The 22,637-nt window shown below is 51.4% G+C and overlaps 9 protein-coding genes across 9 annotated transcripts; 4 read left to right on the top strand and 5 right to left on the bottom strand.

Moving 5' to 3' along the window:
* Window positions 1–988: 988 nt before the first annotated feature.
* CGGC5_v013125 (uncharacterized protein) lies at window positions 989–3,748 on the top strand (the record flags this gene model as incomplete). Its single annotated transcript, XM_032027709.1, has 2 exons — window positions 989–3,352; window positions 3,413–3,748. The coding sequence occupies 2 exons, from the start codon at window positions 989–991 to the stop codon at window positions 3,746–3,748; spliced, it is 2,700 nt and encodes an 899-aa protein (XP_031875940.1).
* A 782-nt stretch (window positions 3,749–4,530) lies between these two features.
* CGGC5_v013124 (uncharacterized protein) lies at window positions 4,531–5,872 on the bottom strand (the record flags this gene model as incomplete). Its single annotated transcript, XM_066152869.1, has 5 exons — window positions 4,531–4,555; window positions 4,606–5,014; window positions 5,090–5,381; window positions 5,652–5,672; window positions 5,744–5,872. 5 exons carry the CDS (start codon window positions 5,870–5,872, stop codon window positions 4,531–4,533), a joined length of 876 nt encoding a protein of 291 aa, XP_066007655.1.
* Window positions 5,873–7,469: 1,597 nt separating this feature from the next.
* cysD-1 (Homocysteine synthase) lies at window positions 7,470–9,312 on the bottom strand (the record flags this gene model as incomplete). The annotated part of the gene is made up of 7 exons (XM_032027707.1): window positions 7,470–7,577; window positions 7,658–7,751; window positions 7,831–7,975; window positions 8,086–8,509; window positions 8,597–8,956; window positions 9,101–9,136; window positions 9,202–9,312. 7 exons carry the CDS (start codon window positions 9,310–9,312, stop codon window positions 7,470–7,472), a joined length of 1,278 nt encoding a protein of 425 aa, XP_031875932.1.
* Window positions 9,313–9,780: 468 nt separating this feature from the next.
* Window positions 9,781–11,660, top strand: CGGC5_v013122 (Ent-kaurene oxidase; the record flags this gene model as incomplete). The annotated part of the gene is made up of 6 exons (XM_032027706.1): window positions 9,781–10,053; window positions 10,144–10,269; window positions 10,322–10,406; window positions 10,462–10,530; window positions 10,602–11,186; window positions 11,248–11,660. The coding sequence occupies 6 exons, from the start codon at window positions 9,781–9,783 to the stop codon at window positions 11,658–11,660; spliced, it is 1,551 nt and encodes a 516-aa protein (XP_031875933.1).
* Window positions 11,661–11,994: 334 nt separating this feature from the next.
* CGGC5_v013121 (Acyltransferase) lies at window positions 11,995–13,647 on the bottom strand (the record flags this gene model as incomplete). The annotated part of the gene is made up of 1 exon (XM_032027705.2): window positions 11,995–13,647. The coding sequence occupies one exon, from the start codon at window positions 13,645–13,647 to the stop codon at window positions 11,995–11,997; it is 1,653 nt and encodes a 550-aa protein (XP_031875934.2).
* A 372-nt stretch (window positions 13,648–14,019) lies between these two features.
* BOT4-1 (Cytochrome P450 monooxygenase BOT4) lies at window positions 14,020–15,888 on the top strand (the record flags this gene model as incomplete). Its single annotated transcript, XM_032027704.1, has 8 exons — window positions 14,020–14,043; window positions 14,104–14,196; window positions 14,265–14,334; window positions 14,383–14,956; window positions 15,019–15,129; window positions 15,185–15,455; window positions 15,521–15,681; window positions 15,732–15,888. 8 exons carry the CDS (start codon window positions 14,020–14,022, stop codon window positions 15,886–15,888), a joined length of 1,461 nt encoding a protein of 486 aa, XP_031875935.1.
* Window positions 15,889–16,277: 389 nt separating this feature from the next.
* On the bottom strand, window positions 16,278–18,102 carry patB-1 (Carboxylesterase patB; the record flags this gene model as incomplete). Its single annotated transcript, XM_032027703.2, has 4 exons — window positions 16,278–16,933; window positions 16,992–17,388; window positions 17,444–17,911; window positions 17,980–18,102. The coding sequence occupies 4 exons, from the start codon at window positions 18,100–18,102 to the stop codon at window positions 16,278–16,280; spliced, it is 1,644 nt and encodes a 547-aa protein (XP_031875936.2).
* Window positions 18,103–18,621: 519 nt separating this feature from the next.
* CGGC5_v013118 (Trichothecene efflux pump TRI12) lies at window positions 18,622–20,507 on the top strand (the record flags this gene model as incomplete). Its single annotated transcript, XM_066152868.1, has 2 exons — window positions 18,622–19,933; window positions 19,981–20,507. 2 exons carry the CDS (start codon window positions 18,622–18,624, stop codon window positions 20,505–20,507), a joined length of 1,839 nt encoding a protein of 612 aa, XP_066007772.1.
* Window positions 20,508–21,109: 602 nt separating this feature from the next.
* Window positions 21,110–22,629, bottom strand: BOA4-0 (Cytochrome P450 monooxygenase BOA4; the record flags this gene model as incomplete). The annotated part of the gene is made up of 4 exons (XM_032027700.1): window positions 21,110–21,303; window positions 21,367–22,091; window positions 22,147–22,538; window positions 22,609–22,629. 4 exons carry the CDS (start codon window positions 22,627–22,629, stop codon window positions 21,110–21,112), a joined length of 1,332 nt encoding a protein of 443 aa, XP_031875948.1.
* Window positions 22,630–22,637: the final 8 nt, after the last annotated feature.

The raw sequence follows: 22,637 nt of genomic DNA, 5'->3' as shown, positions 1-22,637 counted from the left end.
GAAAGCACTCTAGCGATCCTCTTCGTGCGACTGTAACCGAGGACAGTCGCGGTCAAGTTGTATGGTAGACATGCAGTCCCAAGCAGCGCTGCCGCAAGTGCAAGTCAGTTAGCAAGTAATACAAGCCAATCGGCCAAGTTGACGCTATTGCTACCACCTAAGTAAGTAATGTGACACCCTTCAATTGAAGTATTAGACTTAATATCTTATATATAAATAGCTAGCTAATAGGAGGCTATAGATTATCCTTAGTCCTACTTATATAAGTATATAAGTGTTTACGTAAGGGCATATATGAGGGTATACATGAGGGCTAGGGGCTATAGGAATTGACTTGACTAACTCGTAAGTTAGCTAATAATCAAATCCTAGGGGGAAGAAATACTAAGTTGACAAGTATGTGAGTCAAAATTGACTTGCTTGCACTTGCGGCAGCGCTGGTCCCAAGAAACATACTCAGCACGTAACCGGTGCCCCAAGGATGCAAGAATGCAAGGATGTCCGGGTAGGACTCTCTGGCTCTTATTTCATTCACCAAAGTGATATTCCATTCACTCTCAGCCCACTGGACCAAGTGAACCTGACGGCATTACGCCAATTACCTTAACCGTGGGGCCCTTTCATTCTGCATTTCTCCCAACCCAGATCTCAGCCTGCTTGGAACCGGGTTCAAACCTCCCAAGGTTGCATCCTTAGCCCCGCAACGAGGACCGATTGAGCTTCGTGCCCCCAACTCTCCAATTATGAAGAATTATGGCAACTTATCATTGAATCATCATCATGTTCGGATCAAGCTAGGGGCGTTGATTCGTCCTCCTCCCCCTCCCTCCATACTTAGCGCCCACTTCAGCAGTCGATACGTGGCAACGTTGCCTAGAAAAGTGAGGCTTTGAACGCTACCCATCTACCAATTATCGACGGATTGCGATTGAGGCTTGACAGACGATAATACTTTCTACAACCTAGCAGTCATAAAATGTCGTCAACGATGAAGATACGGCAATCATCTCTCCTTCGCGCTCTTCAGGGCGTAGCAACTGCCACCAAGACCGGAGAATCCGAAGTACAGTCGATCAAGCGGTGGATCTCATCCGCTTCGACTGCGGGGGATTCGGACGGCGAAGGTGGAGTGAAAGGTCTTTCGTTCGATGAATGGCAGCGTAGCCTAGAAGTCGGTCTTCTACACGAAGGCGAAGATTTGCAACAACTGGCCAGTCTCACCCTCGCCATAGCATTTCTTAGAGAGACATGCCGGCAGGATCGGCCGGCCCACGCGGACAAGCTATCGCGATGCTGGGATCTAGTGCACGGCGCCCTTACCTGCAAAGCCCTCAACCGCGATTTATTTACGGCATCCCGGAGCGCCCAAGGATTCTTAGCTGTGCCCCTCTGTAGCCTTCTAGAACACGGCAATATCGACGAACTATTCCGTCTCCATGTCTGGCTACCGGATGGAATGCGTGGCAATGCGGAGTTCACGCTTCACTCTCACCAGCCCTTTGCTCAGAGCTGGATATTGGCGGGAGAAGGGAAAGACCACTCATATCGAGTCGAGCCCGTCGGCGAGGCCGAGCAAGCAACGCATGCTGAGTACGCGCTTGCGTGGAACGATGCCAATAGCAAGAGTCACAGCGCCGCATACAAGACGCACCAGGCATATTCGATTGTCCAGAACACCGGAAGGCTAGTGCGAGCAACGGAGACGGCAGAAGCGGTCCATACGCGAAACAGTAGTCATACGATCCCGGCCAAATCGTTCCATCGTACCGAAGTAGCCCCGGATGTTTTACACGCTACTCTTTTCTTCTTTGACTCTCATCGGGGATTCTTCAAAGACGCCGGCGTCCTCGGGCCCAAGAATGGCAACTCATTCGCGCAGCTCCGCGACCCGGCGGGCATCACCCCATTTGCCTTGGCAGAGAAGGTTGAGGCGGTCCGCTCATGGGAGTTTCACATGAACGAGGGTAGACAACATGCTCAACGTACCGAGTGGGAACATGCCCTGCGTTCCTTCAACAATGCAATCGAGTTCTGCAAGTCTGACAAGTCCTTCCCGAATGCCAGCAGATATAGGTACTTGGTTCTCGGCGAGTTGGGCAACACCAACAGACGGTTCGGGAGATACGAGACGGCTAAGAACATCCTGGAAAGCTCCATCACGGAGATGAAACCGAGCATGCAGAGAGTCGAGTTCAGCGGCGAGCTGGGCGTTACGTACCGGCACATGGACCGTCTGGAGGATGCGAAGCGGGCTTTCGAGATGCAATACAATACCGCTAGGGGACTCGGCCTCGAGCAGGAGATGTGCAGAGCCATCGGAAACTTGGGCATGGTAAACTACCAGTTGTCTCATCAATGCAAGGACGACGGGCTTTTAGATTTGGCGATCAAGCAACTCGCCGAGCGAGTTAAAAGTGCGCGTCGCCTGAAGGGGGAAATCGAGAAACGCAGCGGCCCGAATGTCAGAATTACACACTTGGATATGCTGAATACATGGGAGACAATTGGCTTAGCACGGCTCTCGATCTGTCACTACGCCCGGGGAAACGTCCAAGAGGCCGTCAGATCCGCTCTGGCGTCCCTGCAGATGACGGAAAACTCTCCCGACACGACGGTGAGGGCGATTTCGCGCTTCTTCTACGGCCGAGCCCTGCTTCTCGAGGGCCGGAGAAAAGAGGCACTTGATCTGTTCAACACTCCCGGGACGTGCACGCCGGCTATCGCGTTCGCCAAAGAGCCGTCCGAGGAACGCCGCGGCTACCTACGAGAGCTGGTCGGCGTCGGCGCACACATGGAAATCGTCGACGAGCACGGGTACACAGCGCTGGATCACGCCGTGTTCAACGGCGACACGGAGACCGAGGCGGTCGTTCTCGACGGTCTCGGGAAGAAAGGAGCGGCGAACATAGCGCAGCGGCAGGCCGAGGCCCGTCTGAGGAAGGGTTACCGCGAGCTGTTCCAGGAGCACATGCGGCCCACGCTACTCGGCGGGGGCGGGGACAAGGTGCGCGATGTGAGACGGGTGTATGCCAACGCGCTCGCCACGGACGGCGAAAAGGGGAAGATGTTCGACGTGTTCAAATTTATGCGTTGGGAGGACTTTAGAAAGTTTGGCAGGCTGCCGAGGTCTAGTGACGGGCTGGCGCGGGAGCTTTTGTCGCGCCCGGCCGAGACCGTGGAGGCCGGTGCCGAGTTTGTGATATTCTTCTCGTACCGGTGGATCAATAAGGAGCCGGGCGCCAAGTCGCCAGACGATGCGGTCCACACGCAGTATCGGCGGATGCAGACCGCGGTCGAGCAGTTCCTGTGCCTTTATCCTATGGTCGACCCGAATAAGCTAGGAATTTGGATGGTGAGTTGTACTATCTCTGCTCTGGTTATCACGCAACGGAAATGAGGCTCACTTTCCCAGGACTTTGCATGCGTTGATCAAGATGAGCCGAGTGCCGGTGTCTCGGCACTACCCATGGTCATTGCACAGTGCGACGCAATGATCAGTCTCGTGGATGACCAGTACTTCGATCGGGGCTGGTGCTCTGTGGAGGTGATGATGGCGCAGACGCTGAGAAACGCATATGGAATCTCGTGGCTCGAACATGTCCACCAGGACGAACATGAGTATGGCTCTGGGTGGCGTTTAGGAGAAGCGGAGAACCGTGAGATCGTTATGAAAGACAAGCTGCTGACATACGAGGAAGACCGCTCAAAGGTTTTGTTTTTAGAGAGACAAAGCAAGCTTTTGGGATGAGCGTCGTGGATCGCACACTAGATTCAGAGTTCACTGCGGCGCAATACTGTACCTTCTACCAGTCATCCCATTCCATTATCCCCATATATATTGACGTTGAAGACGCACCGCGGAACCCCAATATGAAGCGTAAAACGTGGTCCCCATCGTTTTCATGCGTCCTTAATAAACTCGATCGTCACATTATCTAGCCAGGCTGCTTGGTAGTTGCCATCTACACTCATGCCAACGTTCCACGCACACCTCCCGAGCGACCCTGTTGTTAAACCAAGCAACAGCCCAAGTTATAACATTTACGCTGAAGGATGAGCTTTAATTTTCATGTAGACACCAAGTATGTTAGAAAAATGAATCACATTATGATGGCTCCATTATGTATCTCTGTATTTCAATATCTCCATGTATCTTCCATTTTGTTCATCCTGCGCCTTATTCCTTCTCCATATTGCAAATGCACCCGCCACTCCACTTTCTTGCTATGCTCCATCATCAACTTTGAAAGCCCAGCAAGTCGTTGCAACTGACACGCAATGATAGTCGCAAACACTGCTCGGTGCTCTTCGGCAGTATCGATCTGGTATCTTCCCATTGTAATCCAAGGCTGTCGTTGAATATCTTTCGAGCCAGATAACTTTTGCTGTTTGTGCTGTTTGTGCTGCTGCTGTTGTTGCTGCTGATACTGACGTCTTTCTGTCTGGCTACAATCATAGCTTTGGACATCTTGCGCCTGACCGTGCTTGCCCCACCATTGAGCGACCTCCTCAAACCTAGCTGTGAGCTTCTCATATGTGATTAGCGTCGGCATACCTATTTTTGAATCTTGTCGACATCCTCGGCATTGGGACAGCACCAGACACCTCGAGATGTTGTTCTTCAGGAGGAATATCGTGTTCTCTGCCATAGCCCAGTCGGCGCCTACGGGAGGTATGACGACTTCTTGGAGAATCTCTAGGAACCCCTCCGAGCACTCGCAGTCTCCATCGTCATAGCTGTTGTTAGAATCATCGTATGAGTCCGTGTCGATGTCCATGCCGTTGCGTGATGGGCTTGAGGATGGTGCTCGAGTTGAGTCCGATGGCTTTGATCTAGAGTTGGAGACGCTACTGGATTTGGAAGACGATGTCCGCATGGCTTGGTCCGAGGGGGTAAACGATTGCTGTTTACTTGATTCGTGGCTGAAAGGGCGAATGGAGCCGCCTGGGCTTCTTTTCTTGCTGCTGAACTCGCTGATCTGCGTCAATGCTGAGTTGGAAGAACTGTTGCTAACTAGTGTAATACCCGAGTAAATATCGATGCAACCAGCGCATCTCTGACGACGTAAGCATTTCAGATGTGGCTTACCTGGCATGTGGGTGTGCGAGAGGAGAGCATCGGCGTCGAACGGATCAAGCAATTTGCCAAAGCTCTCATGTGGATTGTCCAAATATTCTTCCGTGAAGTCAAAGAACAGCCCGGGGTCAGGGTCCTCAGAACATGGTGCAACAACAGGCTGGATACCTGTCCCCGCCACACCTTGACAAGCATCCTGGTGAGAACTTTCCTGCTGGTATGGAGGCCGATTCGGAGGTGCAAAATTGCTATTGGTACGGTTGGTGCCACTGCTGCGTGATCCGTCGTCCGAGCCGGATGACGCCTGTTGATCACGAGTATGCTGCCTAGGTGCCGCTGCTGTGCTGGGAATTGCGACTTGGATGGTAGATAAACCATCATCGTCCCCAGGACGCACGCTCCCACGAGGAACCGATTCGGGCTGCTGATCGCTACTCTCATGCCCGCTTGGTGTCTCTGGACGATCGGACTCAGCTGAACCCCCTTCTTGCTGCTTGCTGTTACCGCCTCCTCGACTTCTCTGGGCATCGTATACACATCGTATGCCGCGCTGCTGACACCGACGACATCCTACTTTCTCGCGACTGCATCGAAGCTGTGGTAAAAGTGTTAGATATTCTGGGAAATTCACTTCATTTGCATTGCTGTCGGGGACTGAGAACTCACCTTCTTCTTGCGGCAGGAATTGCAAGCTACATGGGACGTGTTGTTGGGCCGACCCATACGATCTGTCGCATGAAGATTCTGCATTTCGCTTGCGTCCTCATGGCTACTGCATTTCAACGTCATGAACATGTTGATCAGCGATCATCGAGCGATCAACACTCCCAACTCCAAATGTAGCAGTGACAAGGTCGCTCAGGGGTTTGCTGTGTTTGGGCGGGGAATCGAGTGGCGAAAGACTTCTTTTTATGGCCAGGCTTGTCGTCAGCTCGTTCTCTGACTCTTTCTTGTTGGACTAAGAACAACCTCGCACGCAATTGAGCCGGCCAGTCGAGTCTCGTCACGGCCATCTCGTGAGAAAAGGGGCCCGGTCACCGAGGCGAGCTGGGAGGATTCGATACCCTGAACTTGCACTAGACCGACCCTTTGGTTGAGGTATGCTCGTTGGATACTATGCGCCCGGCTTGAGCCTCGCCCGTGGTGAGTTGGGAGAACAAAAGCACCGTACAGATACCACCCTCTCTCTCCAATAAGAAACGTCAGGCGCAGCGGTAAAGTGTCCGTCTCCAAACGCATGCCCTCACTCGGCCCCGTTAACGCCAGACTTAGAAACTCCTTGCAGCTCGAGGGCCCGCGAAATGGAACGGGCCGTAGAGTTCTAAGCTGATACAGGAAGTCGTTCGTAGGGTGGGAAACCACAAAAGATCGCGTCTTTTCCCCGACCCATGCAACAGTTGGGAAAGCCTCTAAGCCGCAGCTAGTAGCTCCTCCCTCAATGAGACGTCCGCTGGGCAAGGCCGGCCAGGCTGTCTAGGCTGGCCACTTGGAAGTGCAGCCAATTTGCTGACTAGTCAGTTGGACGAAGATGCCTACACCAGGAATCGAGACCCTGCATGTGAGAATGGGCCCGCCGCCTCAATGCTCCAGTCCTCCTGCATGTATCGAAGCAGTCAGCCCACAGGAACGCACATTGCCTATAGATAAGACTTACGGCGCCGATCTTTGCCGTTTGACCCTTGATTGCAGGGGTTCGATGTTTGGGGTGCGGCAGCAAAAACAACGGTAGGATCTGAGGCTTGCGGCATTGGTGTATTCACCCAAGACAAGCTTTTTCGGGCTTCAGAATGGAGGGCTGTGGCTGATCAACCTCACCTGTGAATTCCTGATAAAGGCTGTTGTTGTAACATAATCTGCGATGGTACTCCCGTAATCATGGCAACACTTTTGGGACATCTGTCTCTATGTTCTGCCTTGTAAGAACTGTGGCATTATTGCAAGGGAAAAGAAACAACATAGTGAACTCACTGCCTGCTGGGAAGGCCTGATTGACCACTGTCGTTGGGTAGTATTCTAGGCTAGTTTAGGTGGAGTGACCAGGGGTTGTGGGATTGGATTTAGACGAGATTCTACGGAACGTCAAATCGTTGCCTAGAACATGATGAGACGGAGAAATCTATCCGGACATCCATGGATGGTTTGCTTGAGCTAGATATCGGCTGGAATAGCACCTTGATGGCGGCGGTTTAAGAGACATTTGATGCGTATGTTCCTACACTCGTCGCTCGTTATAAGTACAAAGGTGGCGGGGGTAGGGATGTTGAGTATCATCAAACGCAGATGCGCCGACCGATCCCGGCATTTACATAGAACCAGGTCCAATTGACTCCCCAGACTCTAAGATAGTCAATCCCAGTCCATCCATTTTTTGTTTGGACGAAATTTTGAGAAACTACTGTGAGGCCTTAATAGCGTCGTCCGGAATGGCCTCAAGCCCCCGACGAATATCATTCATAATATCGTTTACGTCTTCCGTTCCCACGGAAAGTCGGATAAGGTCCTAGAAGCAGGTCAAACGGGGGTCAGATATCGGCTTTTGAATAGTCGCATTTGCAGCAATTGGAAGCGGTCCAGACCTACCTCGGTGATGCCCGCACTCAACCTATCCTGCTCGGTCATGATGGCGTGCGTTGAGCTCCAGGGGTGTGTTGCCATAGTTTTGCAGTCCCCAACGCTGTAGCCCCATACTAGTTAGCCCCAGGACCCTTGACCCTCTTCCCCGGCCTCGTAAATCCTGATGTGGACGAACGTACTTTGTCATGTTTGATACCAAACGAAGCGCATCCACAAAGGCCTTACTGCCTACTGTCCCACCCTTAACACCAAAAGACAACACACCTCCGAACCCCCGTCGTAGATACTTCTTCGCCCTCTCGTGATATTTGTCCGTGGGAAGCCCTAGCCGTGCCGCATTGTCAGCTGCCTTTCTCGTCTAAGTGTCCCTGTACTCGCCACAACTGATGCAGGGATTCGCCCAATGGCCTTTCAGTGGCCTGAAATCTACTCACCCGGGTAGCTGATCCACTTAGTCCGGTCGTGTTCGGCTAGGAAACGCGCAATCTGCAACGCGTTGGCGGCTATCCGATCGCAACGAAGGCTCAGTGTCTCCATGCCTAGGAGGATTTGCTGCGCCGCGAAGGGGTTCAGCACGCTGCCCACCTCCATGACAACCTCGATGCGCAGCGCCATAGCGAAGGCCACGTTTCCAAAGTTGCCCGCGAAAGAAAAGGCCATGGGTCCGTCGCTCGTCTGCGTGAGGTGCGGAAAGCGGGCGCCCGCTTTTGTCCAGTCAAAGCGTCCCGAGTCGACAATTACACCGCCGACCGTCGTTCCGTGGCCGCCGAGCCACTTTGTCGCCGAGTGGACGACGATGTCGGCGCCGAAAGACACAACGGGACACCAGAAACCGCCTGCTCCGAACGTGTTATCGACCTAGAGAATCATGTTGGTAAGTCCCATTTGGCTCAAGAGCCGATGCCTTCACAAGGTTTGAGTATGTGTAATAGGCTCTCCACTTACCACAAATGGCACATGATGCTCATGTGCAATGTCAGCAATGGCTTGAAGATCCGGGATGCTAACACGAGGATTCCCAACTGTCTCAACGAAGACCAACTTCGTTCTATCATCGATCAACGGACGATAAGCCTCGGCATCATCGGTAGGCACCCATCGGACAGACACTCCCATGCGCGGCAGCAAGGTCTTGAACAGATTGTAACTGCCTCCGTAAAGGGCGGTAGACGCAACGATGTTGTCCCCGGTGTGAGCTAGACACATGATGGTCTGAAACACTGCTGACTGCCCGGAGGCGCAGGCAACAGCAGCTGTGCCACCCTCGAGGGCTGCAATACGTTTTTCCAGGACTTCTACCGTAGGCTATTGAGTCATGAGAGACGATCACCCCATGTCAGCGAAGGATTCACCCGGTAAGTCTTTCAAGTGCCGGAACGAATGCCGGAGGATTATACGCACATTTGCTATCCTGGAATACACATACCCCGCCTCTTCATTACTACATACCCGGCGGGCATGCTCGCTGTCGGTGAAAACATATGACTATTCGGGCTTGTCAGTAGATTAATCCGATTGGGACTTCAACCTGGTACAACGGAAGGCCTCACCGCCGTGGCATAGATCGGCACTGCTCTCGCTTTCGTCGCCGGGTCCGGCTTGGCTCCGGCGTGAATCTGTCGGGTGTCGAAGGCGCGCTCCGACTCCAAGCCAACGTCCATCTTGAAAGGAGCGAATGCGTCCGTCATTTCCTATTATTTTCGGAAAGGTAAAAAGGAAGTCGGAAGCGAAAATGTGAGTCTGCTCCGAAATCTGGGCCGAAACTTCCCTTCGGCATGGGCATGCTGGCGATACTTCTATTCGAAACCTTAGACATATGTTTCCAGCATTGAATCAATATCCTGCAGTTTCCGTTCAACTACGTGGACGTTGGGAAGAGTTTGGTGGGCATTCGGAAACTTTCTCTTTCGTGCGACATTGCTCGGAAGATGGTCCATGTACGCTTACCACATCGAGCACTGTTCGAGATACATGGCCCAGTGGCATGGATTCTCGGACATCGACGAATTTGGGAAATTCCGAATTTGCCCGATGACGGACTTTTGAATCTTTATATCCATTGTTGTAGTTGAGTCGACTTTGTTGACGTCGGCATCGAACTTCGGTATTGTTGGTAGCAGAGCAACAGAATGTCTTCATTTCAGTCTCCGGCCTATTCGCTGGAATTCATTGCACAGCAGGTTGCCTCAGCGAAAAGCGTCTATCGTGGTGCCAAAACCACAACATTGATCGGTCTTGTAGGAGTGACCATTGTTTTGGTTTACTGGCTATTGAATCATTCTAGGCAAAACTACGTCAAAGGCGTCCCTTTTGTTGGTGGAAGCGATGACGATGCGATCAAGAAGAACCGGATTCGGTTCGTGAACGATAGCAAGAACATGTTACTAGAGGGCTATAAGCAGGTATGTGATAGTACTCTCAGATCAACTTAATCTGAAATTTCCTCGCAACGTGGATCGGAGTAATGCTGATGTGACTTGCTTGTGTACCAGGCCAACCGCGGGCTGTACTATGTTCCTAGCAAATTGGGAGAGCGTCTGATGATTCCGGTTAAATACCTAGAAGACCTGAAGTCAGCACCTGTAAATGAGGTCGACTTCGTCGCCACATTCATTGAGGTTAGTGGCCCTGCCGTATAGTATGCTTGGGTCTCAACTAATTTAACGGCAGATGTTTGAAGGCAAGTATACCACGATGGGCAGCCGCTCCACTCTTCATCCCCGCGTCATTAGGGGGCAGCTTAATCGAAACCTATGTGAGTCGTCGACGGGAGTCGGAACTGTGATCTTTTGGCTAATGCGAGCGCACAGGGACCGTCATGGACCACATCCAGGAAGAGATCAGGGATGCTTTTGAAGACTCCTTTCCTCCCTGTGATGGTAAGAATGTACCTGTTCTCCCTTTTAGTGCATCCAACTTCAGTGATAATTCTTCTTACAATCTTTCGCAGACTGGACCGAGGTGGATGTGGTGGACCGAATTACACAGATTGTAGCCCGCGTGTCCAGCCGCATGTTCGGCGGCACGACCCTTAGCCGAAACAAAGAATGGATTCAGTCCTCTATCGACTTTGCAACCGACGGCTTTATCGGCGCCCAGGCCTTGAAGAAGTATCCGAAATTCCTGAAACCCGTTGTCGCCCGCTTTATCCCAGCTATCCAGAACATCAAGAACCACTACGCCGCCGCGGAGAGAGCCGCGATCCCCCTTCTCAATGAGCGTGCAGCTAACGGTACTGTTGCTCCCGACTTGTTGTACTGGATGGCCGAGGACGCTAAGGGGGACGAAAAGGACCTGGCCTTCCTCGCCGGTATCCTTCTGAAAGTTAGCTTTGCTGCGATCCATACGAGCGCAGCGGCACCTACTCAGCTGTTGTATGATCTCTGTGATATGCCTGAATACATCGAGCCACTCAGGAGGGAAATCGAGGAGAATCTGGATGAAACTGGATTCCTCGGTCGCCAGGGATTTCAAGGATTGACCAAGTTGGACAGTATCATGAAGGAAAGCCAAAGATTCAACCACTTGCTTCTTAGTAAGTTTGAAATTCTTAACACACAACGCTGATGAATTCTGTGTGTACTGACTACCTGCAGTCACATTTGAGAGAGTTGTCACGGTCGACTACACTCTTCCCGACGGCCTGATGATTCCTGCCAATACTACCATTGGCGTACCCGCTCATGCCATCTCGATGGACCCAGAGATCTTCCCCGAGCCCCAAACGTTCAAAGGCTTCCGTTTTGACGAGACGGCTTCAAATGAAAGGGGAAAGTCTTCGGTCGCCTTTGCTGCCGCCCACCCTGCGAGCATGGCCTTTGGGTATGGGCGACACGCGTGCCCTGGTCGTTTCTTCGCTTCGGCCGAAATCAAGGCAATCATGGTCTATCTCCTGAGGAACTACGACTTCAAGTTTCCAGAGAGTCAGGCGGAGAGACCTTCCAGCTTGATTTTCGAAACACAAAACTTGCCTAACCCTGCTGGCCGTATAATGTTCAAGAAGAGGTGATCGGCATACAAGATCGAATGATGGGCTTGACAGCTCATATGGAGCAGACCCTGAGAGTACTTAAGTACAACTTACTTTACACGCAATATGAAAAGGGGAGAAGGAATAAATCTTTCAAGACTTGAAGGCTGGACCATACTATGAATGCTGTTGTTACGCGGACGTCTTATGGCTCAACAGTACCTTCTGAAAAAAAAAAACGAAAAAGAAAAGGGACATGATCTGAATTATGGTTGAGCACACCATTTACCTTCTGCGCACTTACGAGAGCACACTTGAACGAAACACAGTGGCAAAATGATTCAATACATATTTAATTTCCAAGGAAGTATGTCTAAGTAACCCGCGGCAGCAATAAAGGATCCTTCAGCAAGCGTTCCATGTCTTCGGTGCAAATGTGAACAGAGACATCGACTCCACTGTCAGTCCAAGATGGCCGAGATCCAGACAAGAACTCGCCGGAAGACGGAGGTGCTTCTTTGATGAGAATGTTGCCATCTAGGTTTGGGACAACGCCGTCCGCGTATCGTATGTGCGAGCCAAGGCCGAAGTCAACATCGTAGATGCCGGCGCGCGCCCACGTCGTCACCAGGATATGACGCCGGCCAAGGAATGCTTGCCATATTCGCTGAGGAGACTTTTCATACGCAGCGCTGTGAAGATGATCTGCGATACTTGCCGGGCTGTTGACCTCGGAAATCGTGTTTCGAACTTTTCGAGCGACTGTTTCTATCGCTCCCGTGGCGTTGCCTGGCTGTTCGTAGCAAACCTCGGAGCCGGGCATCTCAATCTTCATCATGATGATCGGAGAACCCATGAAGTCTGTACCCAGCTTGAAAGCGGAGCGAACGCCGAGAACAAGGTCGCAATGAACGGGGCCTTCATCCTTCCCGAGTTGACGCGCACGCATGATGCAAGACCAAACGTGTGCCAATACGGCATCGTGCTTACTGATTCTCTCCCCATCAACCTCAGACTTGCGGACCTCAGTTCCTTTGGTAGCCTCCTTCCAGAGGAAATCGACCTGCTTGGTGTTGAGATGAACGGTGTAGTCAGAAACAGGCGCCTTCAGATCCCACTCAGCCCATGGCATTGGTTTGCCTGCTGGGGACACCAGCTTGTCCGCCTCGAGGAACGGTGCGGGAGGCTTCCCAGGCGCAGCCCACCAATCATACCGGTGCAGGGGCAAGCGATCCGTTCGTCTGATGATGGCCGGATCCGGCTCGTCGGCGTTGATGTCTCCCGCGGCAAAATTGTCCAACCGCGCCGGCTCAAACACGGGAGTGAGGATTGGGGCCTCCATGCCTTTGACTACGGCAGTACTCACACTCGCCCAGTCCTTGACGAAGCGGATAAGGCCCGCGATATCCGCAAGAGGGTGGGCCGTCTTGACAGCGAGGACAAAGCCACCATCGGATAATGTGGTGCATTGGACGGCCATGACCGGCTTTCGCAATCCCGTCTCAGCATCGGGCTCGTTGGGTTGGAGAGCATGCGCAATATCGGTAGCAGGCACAAATTTACCAAGAGCGTCGTCTTTGCGGTCCCAGAGCGGTTCCGTCTTGACGCGCTCGGTAGGGTAGAGCGAGTTCGTGGTGGCAGAGCTAGTTGCTGAGGTGAAATCCACGCCAACATCCGCGGAGGCCCCGAATTGCGTGTACACGCGGCCGAAGCGACGGGCGTGAGCTGGGAAATCCTTCACCTCGCCCGGGACCGACGCATCGTCGACAACATTAATGGACTTCAACTGGCCGGCCCATTGTAGGTAAGAATTAAGCGCAGTGCCGAGTGTCTGGCGAAGGTGCTCTGTGACTTCCGACACATCCTTGCTCTTTAGGGGCTCGAAGAGCCAGATAGCGTTTGTGAGAGCAAAGTTGGCGGTGGTTGCGTCCAGCAGCGACAGGGGGATTGCCTGTTCATGCTGCGCGGTCGATTGAGGAAATACGCGCTCCGTCTTGGTCACGTTGATCTCCACCTCGGGTGGCATGGTTGCGGATGGCATGATGGAGTCGAATCGCAGCTTTCGGATGCTGCTAACAAGATGTTTTGACGATGTAATTCACTCAGGGGTAAGTGAGCGATGCGACAGACAAGAAATACTCACCATCAGCGTCTAACCCCCAGCGAGAGATCCAACAACACAGTCGCAATCGAATCGTCAAGAGGACACCTGCCAGACATGGGTTGAAAGTGGGGCTTCGGCGTGTACCGACTAGGGAATTCTCCGAATCACCATGACGGGTTGAGCCCGGTTGAACCAACTTGGAATGATAAGGTAGCGATTAATTGTCACCAAAGTCAACGTGCGGGGGGCGTCTGCAAAGTTCCTGATTATCTTTTCAGACATTGATTGATTGAAATGAAGCTCCAAATAGTTGGTTTAGTAAGTTTCTCAATTCTCAACCTCTGCACAGCGACATAATGAGATGTTGACTCAATACAGGCGTTAGCCCTTGGGCTGCTGTACAAGCTCGCACGTTGGTGGTTTCATCCCTTGAGGAAATTTCCGGGCCCTACTTCAGCGTCCTTCAGCAATGTAAGTCTTTCACCCTCGGCATCAAGTGATATACAACTTAGCAGAAGGATTTTTGACAAGAGTGGCAGATTCTCTACTCGTGGAACTTCATGAGAGGCAGGCAGCCCTATCGCCAACTAGAGCTCCATGAGAAATACGGTAATTGAATTTCCGATCGCTTTGTAGAGCTCGTCTCATCACTAGCAGGACCCGTTGTTCGCGTTGCACCGAACGAACTAAGCTTCAGCACCTCTTCGTCATGGCGCGACATCTACGGCCCCCGCAAGGGCGTGGAGCCTTTTGTCAAAAGCGAGTTCTACGATGGAGGCAACTTTGCCGCAGAGTCGCTCTCCATTGTGAGCGAGCGGGATCCCAGGAAGCACGCTGAGATGCGGCGTTATCTCAGCAGCGCTTTCTCCGACCGTTCCCTTAAGTCGCAGGAGCCTCTCATCGCAGAGTCTGTGGACAGGCTGGTTGACAAGCTCGAGGAGGCGGGCCGTGACGCGCATGGTACGAATATGGTTATGTGGTTCAATCTAGTAACCTTCGACATCATCGGCAGTCTCGCGTTCGGAAAAGACTTTGGTGGCGTTGAAGCGGGCAAGGAACACTTTTGGGTCTCCATCGTGACGAAAAGCCTGCGGCTAGGTGCCCTTGCGGATTGCTTTCGCAGGTTTCCGGCAGTGTCTGTCGTTGTGCAGAAAGTATTTTCTCCGCTCATCGACAAGTTGATGACGGAGAACCGTAAGCATCAGAAGTACACCATGGATTTGGTACAAAGGTGAGGCGTCAATCTCTGTTACCAAATGATTTCGCGTATGGCATCAACTCATTCGCCACTAGTCGATTAGCTACTCATTCAGATCGCGAAGACTTCCTCACCAAGATGATTGAAGCACGGAAAGAGGCATCCATCTCCGACTCCCAGATTGCCGCACACTCTTCCGATTTCGTGTACGTCGTACAAACTCTAGCCACCGCGTTTATGATTCTTACACAAAGATCACAGTATTGCAGGCAGTGAAACCACAGCCACAACCCTTTCTTGCATGACTTACTACCTGCTGAAGAACCCTTCCATCTTGACGCAGTTGCAGGATGAAATACGGTCGTCATTCACTCGATATGAGGATATCAATGCAGCCACGGCTGTTCCTCTCAGGTACCTCAAGGCTGTTGCACAGGAAGCGATGCGCGTGTACCCTCCCCTTCCTTTCGCACTTCCTCGCGTCGTTCCCGAGGGCGGGTGTACAGTCGACGGCCATCTTCTACCAGGTGGAGTATGTTTAGCCCTTAACGACTTGAGTCTGTCCCGTAAGATTTTTCAGCTCACGCGAAAATACAGACTGTTGTTTCTACAAGCACATTTGCTGCGAGCATGTCGACGGCCAATTTCGACGAGCCCTGGAACTTCAAGCCAGAGAGATGGATTGGTGAGAACCATACCGATGATCTCGACGCAAGCCAGCCATTTTCGTACGGAACTCGGTCGTGCATGGGGCGAAGGTTCGGTCTTTCTATGAGATTGTCTTGTGACCAGGTGCTAACATCAGTAGTCTTGGGTGGATGGAGCTTCAGACCATAATGGCGAAGATCATTTACCGGTACGACATGGAGCCAGTTGACGACACTGTTGACTGGCATCGCGATTCGATGATGCACACTCTGTGGGAGAAACCCGCTCTTATGGTGAGATTCAAGAAGCGCGAGTAATGATTCACAATGTAGACAAGCCTCAGTGGCTGAATGGTAGGCAAATGGCAGAAAGGGTGGACTTGGTTACTACCATAGTGTCCAAAGATAACAAAATAAGTCACAATCACAGACGGTCACATCGTGCTAGTGGAACATGGCCAGTGAACGTTGGATTCGATGAATGAGCTAGTATGCAGATCAACGGAACAAGGGCTTTCCGGGGCCTTTCTTCATATTTTTACATAGTCTGAAATGGTTGAACCCAATTTTGACTTGACTAATTAGGTGAGACTTCCTTCATACATACGCGAACTACTCAATTTGACGTCGCTCCAATAAGCCCTCACTTGTTTTACAAAATGACAACAACCTAAGTACATGAAGACAACCAACGAAGATCCGAAAGGTTAGACAAAAAGTCCCTCCTGCCACCAGTCGCATCTCGAAGAATTGATCGCGGCATCTAAAACAGGCCCGACCAAGGTGCTATTCAGGCTTTGCACAATCAACCCCTCACCAGACGTGAAATCAGGAAGGAGTCCTCCGGCAACTGGGTTAGGCGATCCTGAAGTAACAAAGCTTGCAAAGTACCGCTGCATAATGACGGCTAAAGTCACGTTAACTCCCGAACTCGGATTGCTTGGATCCAAGAATGTGTAGGTTAGGTCATTCGCGTGCCACGCTGGCGGTACAGAAAATTCATAGGCGAACCTAGGATTGAGGGGCTCGAAGACTCTGCCTATGAAATAGTTGTTGCAGATAATGGTGGCATCTGCAATAACTCGGGCTATGCGGCCCAGCTGGTCCACGTAACCGAATGTTCCGTTGAAATTGGCTGGGTAAAGCGTTTGCGTGACTGCCGATAGCGCAGACCCGGGAGCTTCAGGAAACAACAGTGCAATGTTGGAGTCGAATTGTTTGTTGTGGTGGATGAAAGGTGACGCGAACAGGAGGCCTTCGTTTGTGTTGTGGCCTGCCATCACTTGAACTGAGTGGTCAAATTGTGCTTGACGCAATAGCAGGGGAGGATAACCGGTGTAAAGGTCATCGTCTATTACGGGGCCTGTTGTGATTACTTCGTTAAGTCTGGAACTCCAAACGAGACGCCATATAATACTTACCGAATCCAAACGTGCCGTACGGCCGAGAGTTACCCACAACAATGCCGTTGGCAGTCTGCAGAACCTCAGTAGGCAGATTACGAAGTTCGGCCAACGAAGACGCATTAGAGGCTAGCAGAACCTGGCGGAATGTTTCTGTCTGCTGTGACTCTGGGATGTAGTATGTGTACGGGCTCTGGACAATGGCTCTTGTGAACAATGAAAGCGATGAAACGTCAGGTGAAGTCAGATGGTAAAGGATGGATCCCGCTCCAGCTGACTCTCCAACGACAGCCACCGCACTGCTGTTTCCACCAAAGAGGTGTATGTGCTGCTGCACCCATTGAATGGCGAACGTCTGGTCTTGGAGGCCAAGATTTGGGGTAACATCCGATGGGTTAGAGCCAGCAAGAAAGCCCTTGATGAATTAGTATTTATATATCAACAGTGGGAAGTCGTTATACAGCACTCACGAATAATCCTAGTCGATAGTTTATAGACACGTATATCAGGTCTTGGCCGTTCTGGACTGCAGCATTCAAAAGTCCGACACCAGATCCATATTCTGTTTTTGAGCCCTGCACATAGCCGCCTCCGTGAATGAACAGGAGAACTGGCACTTTTGAGGTGTTTCGCACATTGAAAACATGCTCTGGAACCAAGACGTCGAGAAAAAGGCAGTCTTCGCTTGAACCCGGCTTTGGCGGGTAGACGTCAGCCTTAGTAAAAGAGGGCATCTCCGTCTGGTTTCCAACATCTGATCCTATGTAGTTGAACCATCCAGGCTGGGCTTGAGGGCACTCTATTCCGTAAGAACCTGCTGTCTGAGTAGTTCGGTTTTCCGCAGGTGGTCCTGGAGGCTGAAATCGCCCAGAACCGGTCGGCGGGGCCGCGTAGCGTACGTTAGTGAAGTTGAGATAGGGCACATTTCCGTGGTTTGTCTATCGCGTAGTTAGAAACCGTTATCTGGAAGTGAAAACATTGACGAAGCCCCATGGAGCAGCCTCACCTCGAGCAGACCTTCTTGGATGGTATAGCCCAAGTCCACCGTGATGCTCGTTTGGGTTGTCATGGGCGCTGCGCCAACGAGGCGAAGTACCCCAATTAATAAAGGTGCGAGGCGCAAGAACATCTTGATTCTGGGCCGTCTAGTGCAAAAGTCAACTTTACTGAAGTCAAGAATGAATACTATGATGTCTCCGCAGCAAGGATGCTTCCGCTGACGTGTGACGCAACGTACTTTGTAGATCTCCAGCAATTAGTCACCAACATGGCTGGTCACACCAATAAGTCACATATGTACTTTAGACAGCTGCATGCAGTGGGGGAATCAATATTGACATCGGTCACATAGCGATTTGTGTTAGTGTCTGACACTCCCAATGGGAGTTTGTGTGGTCTGCGAACGAAGACGAACGAAGACGAACGAAGACGAGCGGACTTGTCCGTATATGGCTATTTCCGCATTTTACGTCTCAATACTTCCAATTGGCCCAATGAGAAAGACGAGAGTTTTCCATGATGATGATAAACTGGACTAATACAGCAGTGCGCATCCGTAAATATGCATGGTAATATATGCAGAGCCGAGGTTTGTGTTCCACGGATCGAGCGCTGCTTTGCTTTCATCGACAGCAACCAAAAAATCGCAATGCAAGACTCTAAATCAGTGGATACCGGTGCCCCAGGCAATCCGAAATACAACACATTCATGTCAACCACCGACTTAGATGTTTCTTCTGACAATACTTCCACGACTGCCAATGTTCCAGATGGAACCCTCAGCACTTCTATGACCGATGACCGCAAAGGAGAGCTTTTTGAGGCAGGCCGAGAATACTTTCTCTCAAAGAATTATATCGGGTCTCTCACAGCCATCGGTTTAGCCGGGATGGCGGGCATTGGAGCTTTCTCCCTCATTGCGCCGATTTTGACTTCCGTCAACGAGTCTATCGGCCCCGATTCCAACATCGTCTGGGTGTCTCTCGCCAGTAATCTCGCCCAGGCAGTTATGTTGACTATGACCGGCCGGCTTTCCGATATGTTCGGCCGGCGATATTTTCAGGTTGCGGGCACGGCGCTGGCCCTCATTGGTTGCATCATCGGCGCAACCTCGAAGACGGTCAACATTCTGATCGGCGCAAACGTCCTCATCGGCCTGGGATCGGCGACTCAGGTCTCCTTCCCCTATCTCATTTCGGAAATCGTGCCAATGAAGTACCGCTACTTTGCCTCAAGCTACATTTATGCACTACTGATACCTGTATCAGGCGTTGCGCCAGTTGTGGCTACTTCTCTTGTCGCTAACGCCCCTGGTGGTTGGAGATCATGTTACTACATCCTCATCGCCATCAATGTTGTAGCGTTGCTGTGCTGGGCAGCGTTCTACCACCCGCCATCCTGGGGTGAGCTAGCAGCCAAGGAATTTGACAAGACCAGTGGCAAGAAGACCACGCTCCGAGACATCGACTACGGCGGTCTCTTCCTTCTCTCATCCGGACTTCTCTTGTTTTTATTAGGAATCTCCTGGGGTGGATCATTTTACCCGTGGAAGTCCGCAGAAGTGCTATGCACAATCATTTTGGGCGGTGTGATACTAGTCGGCTTTGTCTTCTACGAGTGGCATTGCCCAACACCGCAGCCTCTTGTGCCCCTGGGAATGTTCAAAAACACGGGATGGGTGGCGGTCCTACTCACACTGAGTATGGCGGCAAGCATGTACTACGCCTTCAGCATTGTCTTTCCTACACAGGTTGCGGTCCTCTACTCTTCAGAAAGCGAGGTGAACCAGGGCTGGCTCAAATGCGTCATTACGGCACCTCCGTTAGTCGGGCAGATCATCGCGAGTTTGCTGGCTACCAGGATCGGGAATATCAAATGGCAGCTCGTTACTACCGCCACTGTTGGGGCAGCACTCTATGCCGGTAAGATATTTCACCTCAGCATCACCAGCTGGCTTAGATGTATGGCGAAATGCGAAATGCTCACAAGACTGGGAAATGTCCAATAGCAACGGCATGTGTCAACACCCACAATCGCGATACTGTTGTTGCTCTCCTCGTCACCGGAGGCTTTGCCCTCGGATGGGTCGATGCTCTTTGTCTCGCTTCACTCTCGGTCACCTTGGAAGACCAGAGCGTGATCGGCACAGGTGTCGGCATTGCTACTTCGCTGCGGACGTTCATATCCACCTGCTCGGCAGCCATCTTTACCACCGTTCTCAACAACCGTCTCGCATCCACAGTACCCCAGCTGGTGCCTCCGGCGTTGATGGAGGCTGGTCTACCTGCCGCATCCGTGCTTGAGTTTGTGCGGCTCCTAGGTGCAGACCGAGATATGCTTGCTTCCGTTCCTGGGACCAACTCAACGATCATTGAGATTGGCGTAGATATGTTCAAGGTGGCCAATGCGCGCGCTTACTCGACGGTTTTCCTCACAACTCTCGCTTTCAGTGGGCTAGGAGTTATTGCTAGTCTTCTGACCCCCGAGATTGAGTCAAAGTTGCATGAGAAAGTCAGCTGCAAATTGCAAACCTGAGGCTGACGAACGGAAGTCAGTGACGACATGTTCACGTACCGCATACATTGAGCTCTTGAGATCCTCATAGAAACAAGTGACTCATCAGTTGTTCGGTGAATCCTAGCGGAAGGCTTGTCCAAAATAAACTTGGTCAATGTATGAGTAGGGGCTTTGAAAATATGTATTGACCAGTGTTAAATGGAGTGAGATCTTTTGTTGCTTAGAATCTTTGGCCTGCAATTCCGCCTTCTCAATGTGACGTCTTCGGGCCTGGTGAATGAACTCATTGAAATGGTGTAAACCGCACATTTTTAGAAGGCTTAAATCTTTTAGCTCAGACTACCTACCCAAATTAAAACATTTCAAACTCAGCTCCATCAGGTTGATGTTAAACGGCTTGTTTGCCGTCCATCGCAAAGACGAAACATATAGAGGAGTGTGTAAGCTAAATATGATGTAATAGAGTGGTTTACAATTGCACGTCTAACGAGCTTGATGGATTTGAGATCTATTTTCATTTACTTAAAGAGCACTTGACGACATGCATGGCACGTCGCACGAGTCCACATCTGCTTGCCCGTTCTGGATTTGTCTGCGTCGTACAGCAAGTGCAATGAGCACTATGCTCTTCTGCGGAAACGGAGCTCATATGTGACATCCTGCGCAGCCATAACCTCCACAAAGCGGTTGAGAGGTCGATCCTTGTTGTAGTCGCCGCACAGTTCAATATCGTAGTCTCGGAGAATGTGGATCAGGACAATCTTCAGCTCCGCTGAAGCGAAAAAGCGCCCCGGGCAGGCGTGACGGCCATGACCTAGCTATGTGTAAGCGTTGTCTGAAATCGCCAATCATAAAGAAAACTTTGAGTATGACTTACCAAAGCTCAGAGCGTCCTCATTGACGGTGGCGAATTGATACTTCTCCTCTCCCTCTGTCTCCCGGAGCTTGAAGAACCGAAGCCCATCAAACTCATCTGGATCCTTCCAGATGGTAGGATCTCTGCTCACACAAGCTGGGGAAGCAGCCAGCGATGTGCCAGCGGGAATGATCACACCGTTAGAGAGTTTCAGAGGCTTCAGGGCTTTGCGATTTGTGGACACCATCGATGGAGGGCTCAGCCGCTGCACTTCACGTAGAAAGCTATCCATCTTCTTCAGGCGAAAGACACCCTGCTTGGTAATGCTGCCGTCCTGACACAAAACCGAAGCGATCTCTTCACGAAGTTGAGGGACATACTCAGGATGTCGCGCAAGATCATACAAAGAATGTGCAAGCTGACCGCCGGTTGTGTGGATGGCGGCGACGTTCATCACTATGTGCTCGTTGGCTTGAAATGCAAGGTCATCGCCACGGCCATTAGAGTTGTCAATCAGCCACTGAACCATATCCGAAGGCTTCTTCCGGTCAGACCCTTTCTTCGCATCTTCGAGCCTGTTCCTGATGATTGGCTTGAGCATTTCTGCAACTCTGCGCCGGTAGTATCGAACTCGCTTTGTCTGAGGGACGATCCATTGCATAATGGGCCAAGACCATGAAGGGTACTGCCACATCATAGCCGCTCCGACGAAGGAGTCGATGGTAGAATGAATCGCGGTATGAATCCTATCGAAAAATCAGCGAAAGTCCATTGTCCTCTATTGAATTTTGGGAAAGGTACCATTCCTCGTTTCGCGACAGTGGCAAGCCAACAAAAACTCTGCCAGACACCAGCGCAATAACACGCGTGGATAAGGCGTAAACCGGTACCCTGGTCCAGCCTCCCACCTCAGACGTGTGCCCACACATGAAATTTTCCATAGCGTAGCTGATTTCCTCTTGCATCAAAGGAATGAGATTTTCAATGTTTTTAGTCAGATCAAACTTGACCGAGTGGATCATGGCACTGCTGTTAGACGCGACGGATGTGTACTGCCCCAAGTACCGGTCGTACATTTCCCGGCGAAAACTGATCGAGTCCTCAGGGTACGCCTTGAGATCGTCCAGCAAGTGAGTCGGTACAATTACCATCGGCTGATTAGATGTTGGAATCTTGAACAGGTGGTCGCGGTACTAGAGCATTTTGTCAGCAGGGCCTCGATAAGCTCGATTGAGCTGAGAACCCGACAAGTTAAACACTAACCTCTGTATAGCCTTTCTTCATGATTCGCA

This window comes from Colletotrichum fructicola, assembly GCF_000319635.2.
Source record: "Colletotrichum fructicola Nara gc5 chromosome Unknown KSG_Nara_v1_contig08, whole genome shotgun sequence".
Classification (NCBI taxonomy): Eukaryota; Fungi; Ascomycota; class Sordariomycetes; order Glomerellales; family Glomerellaceae; genus Colletotrichum; species Colletotrichum fructicola.
This window is presented reverse-complemented; position numbering and strand designations above follow the sequence as displayed.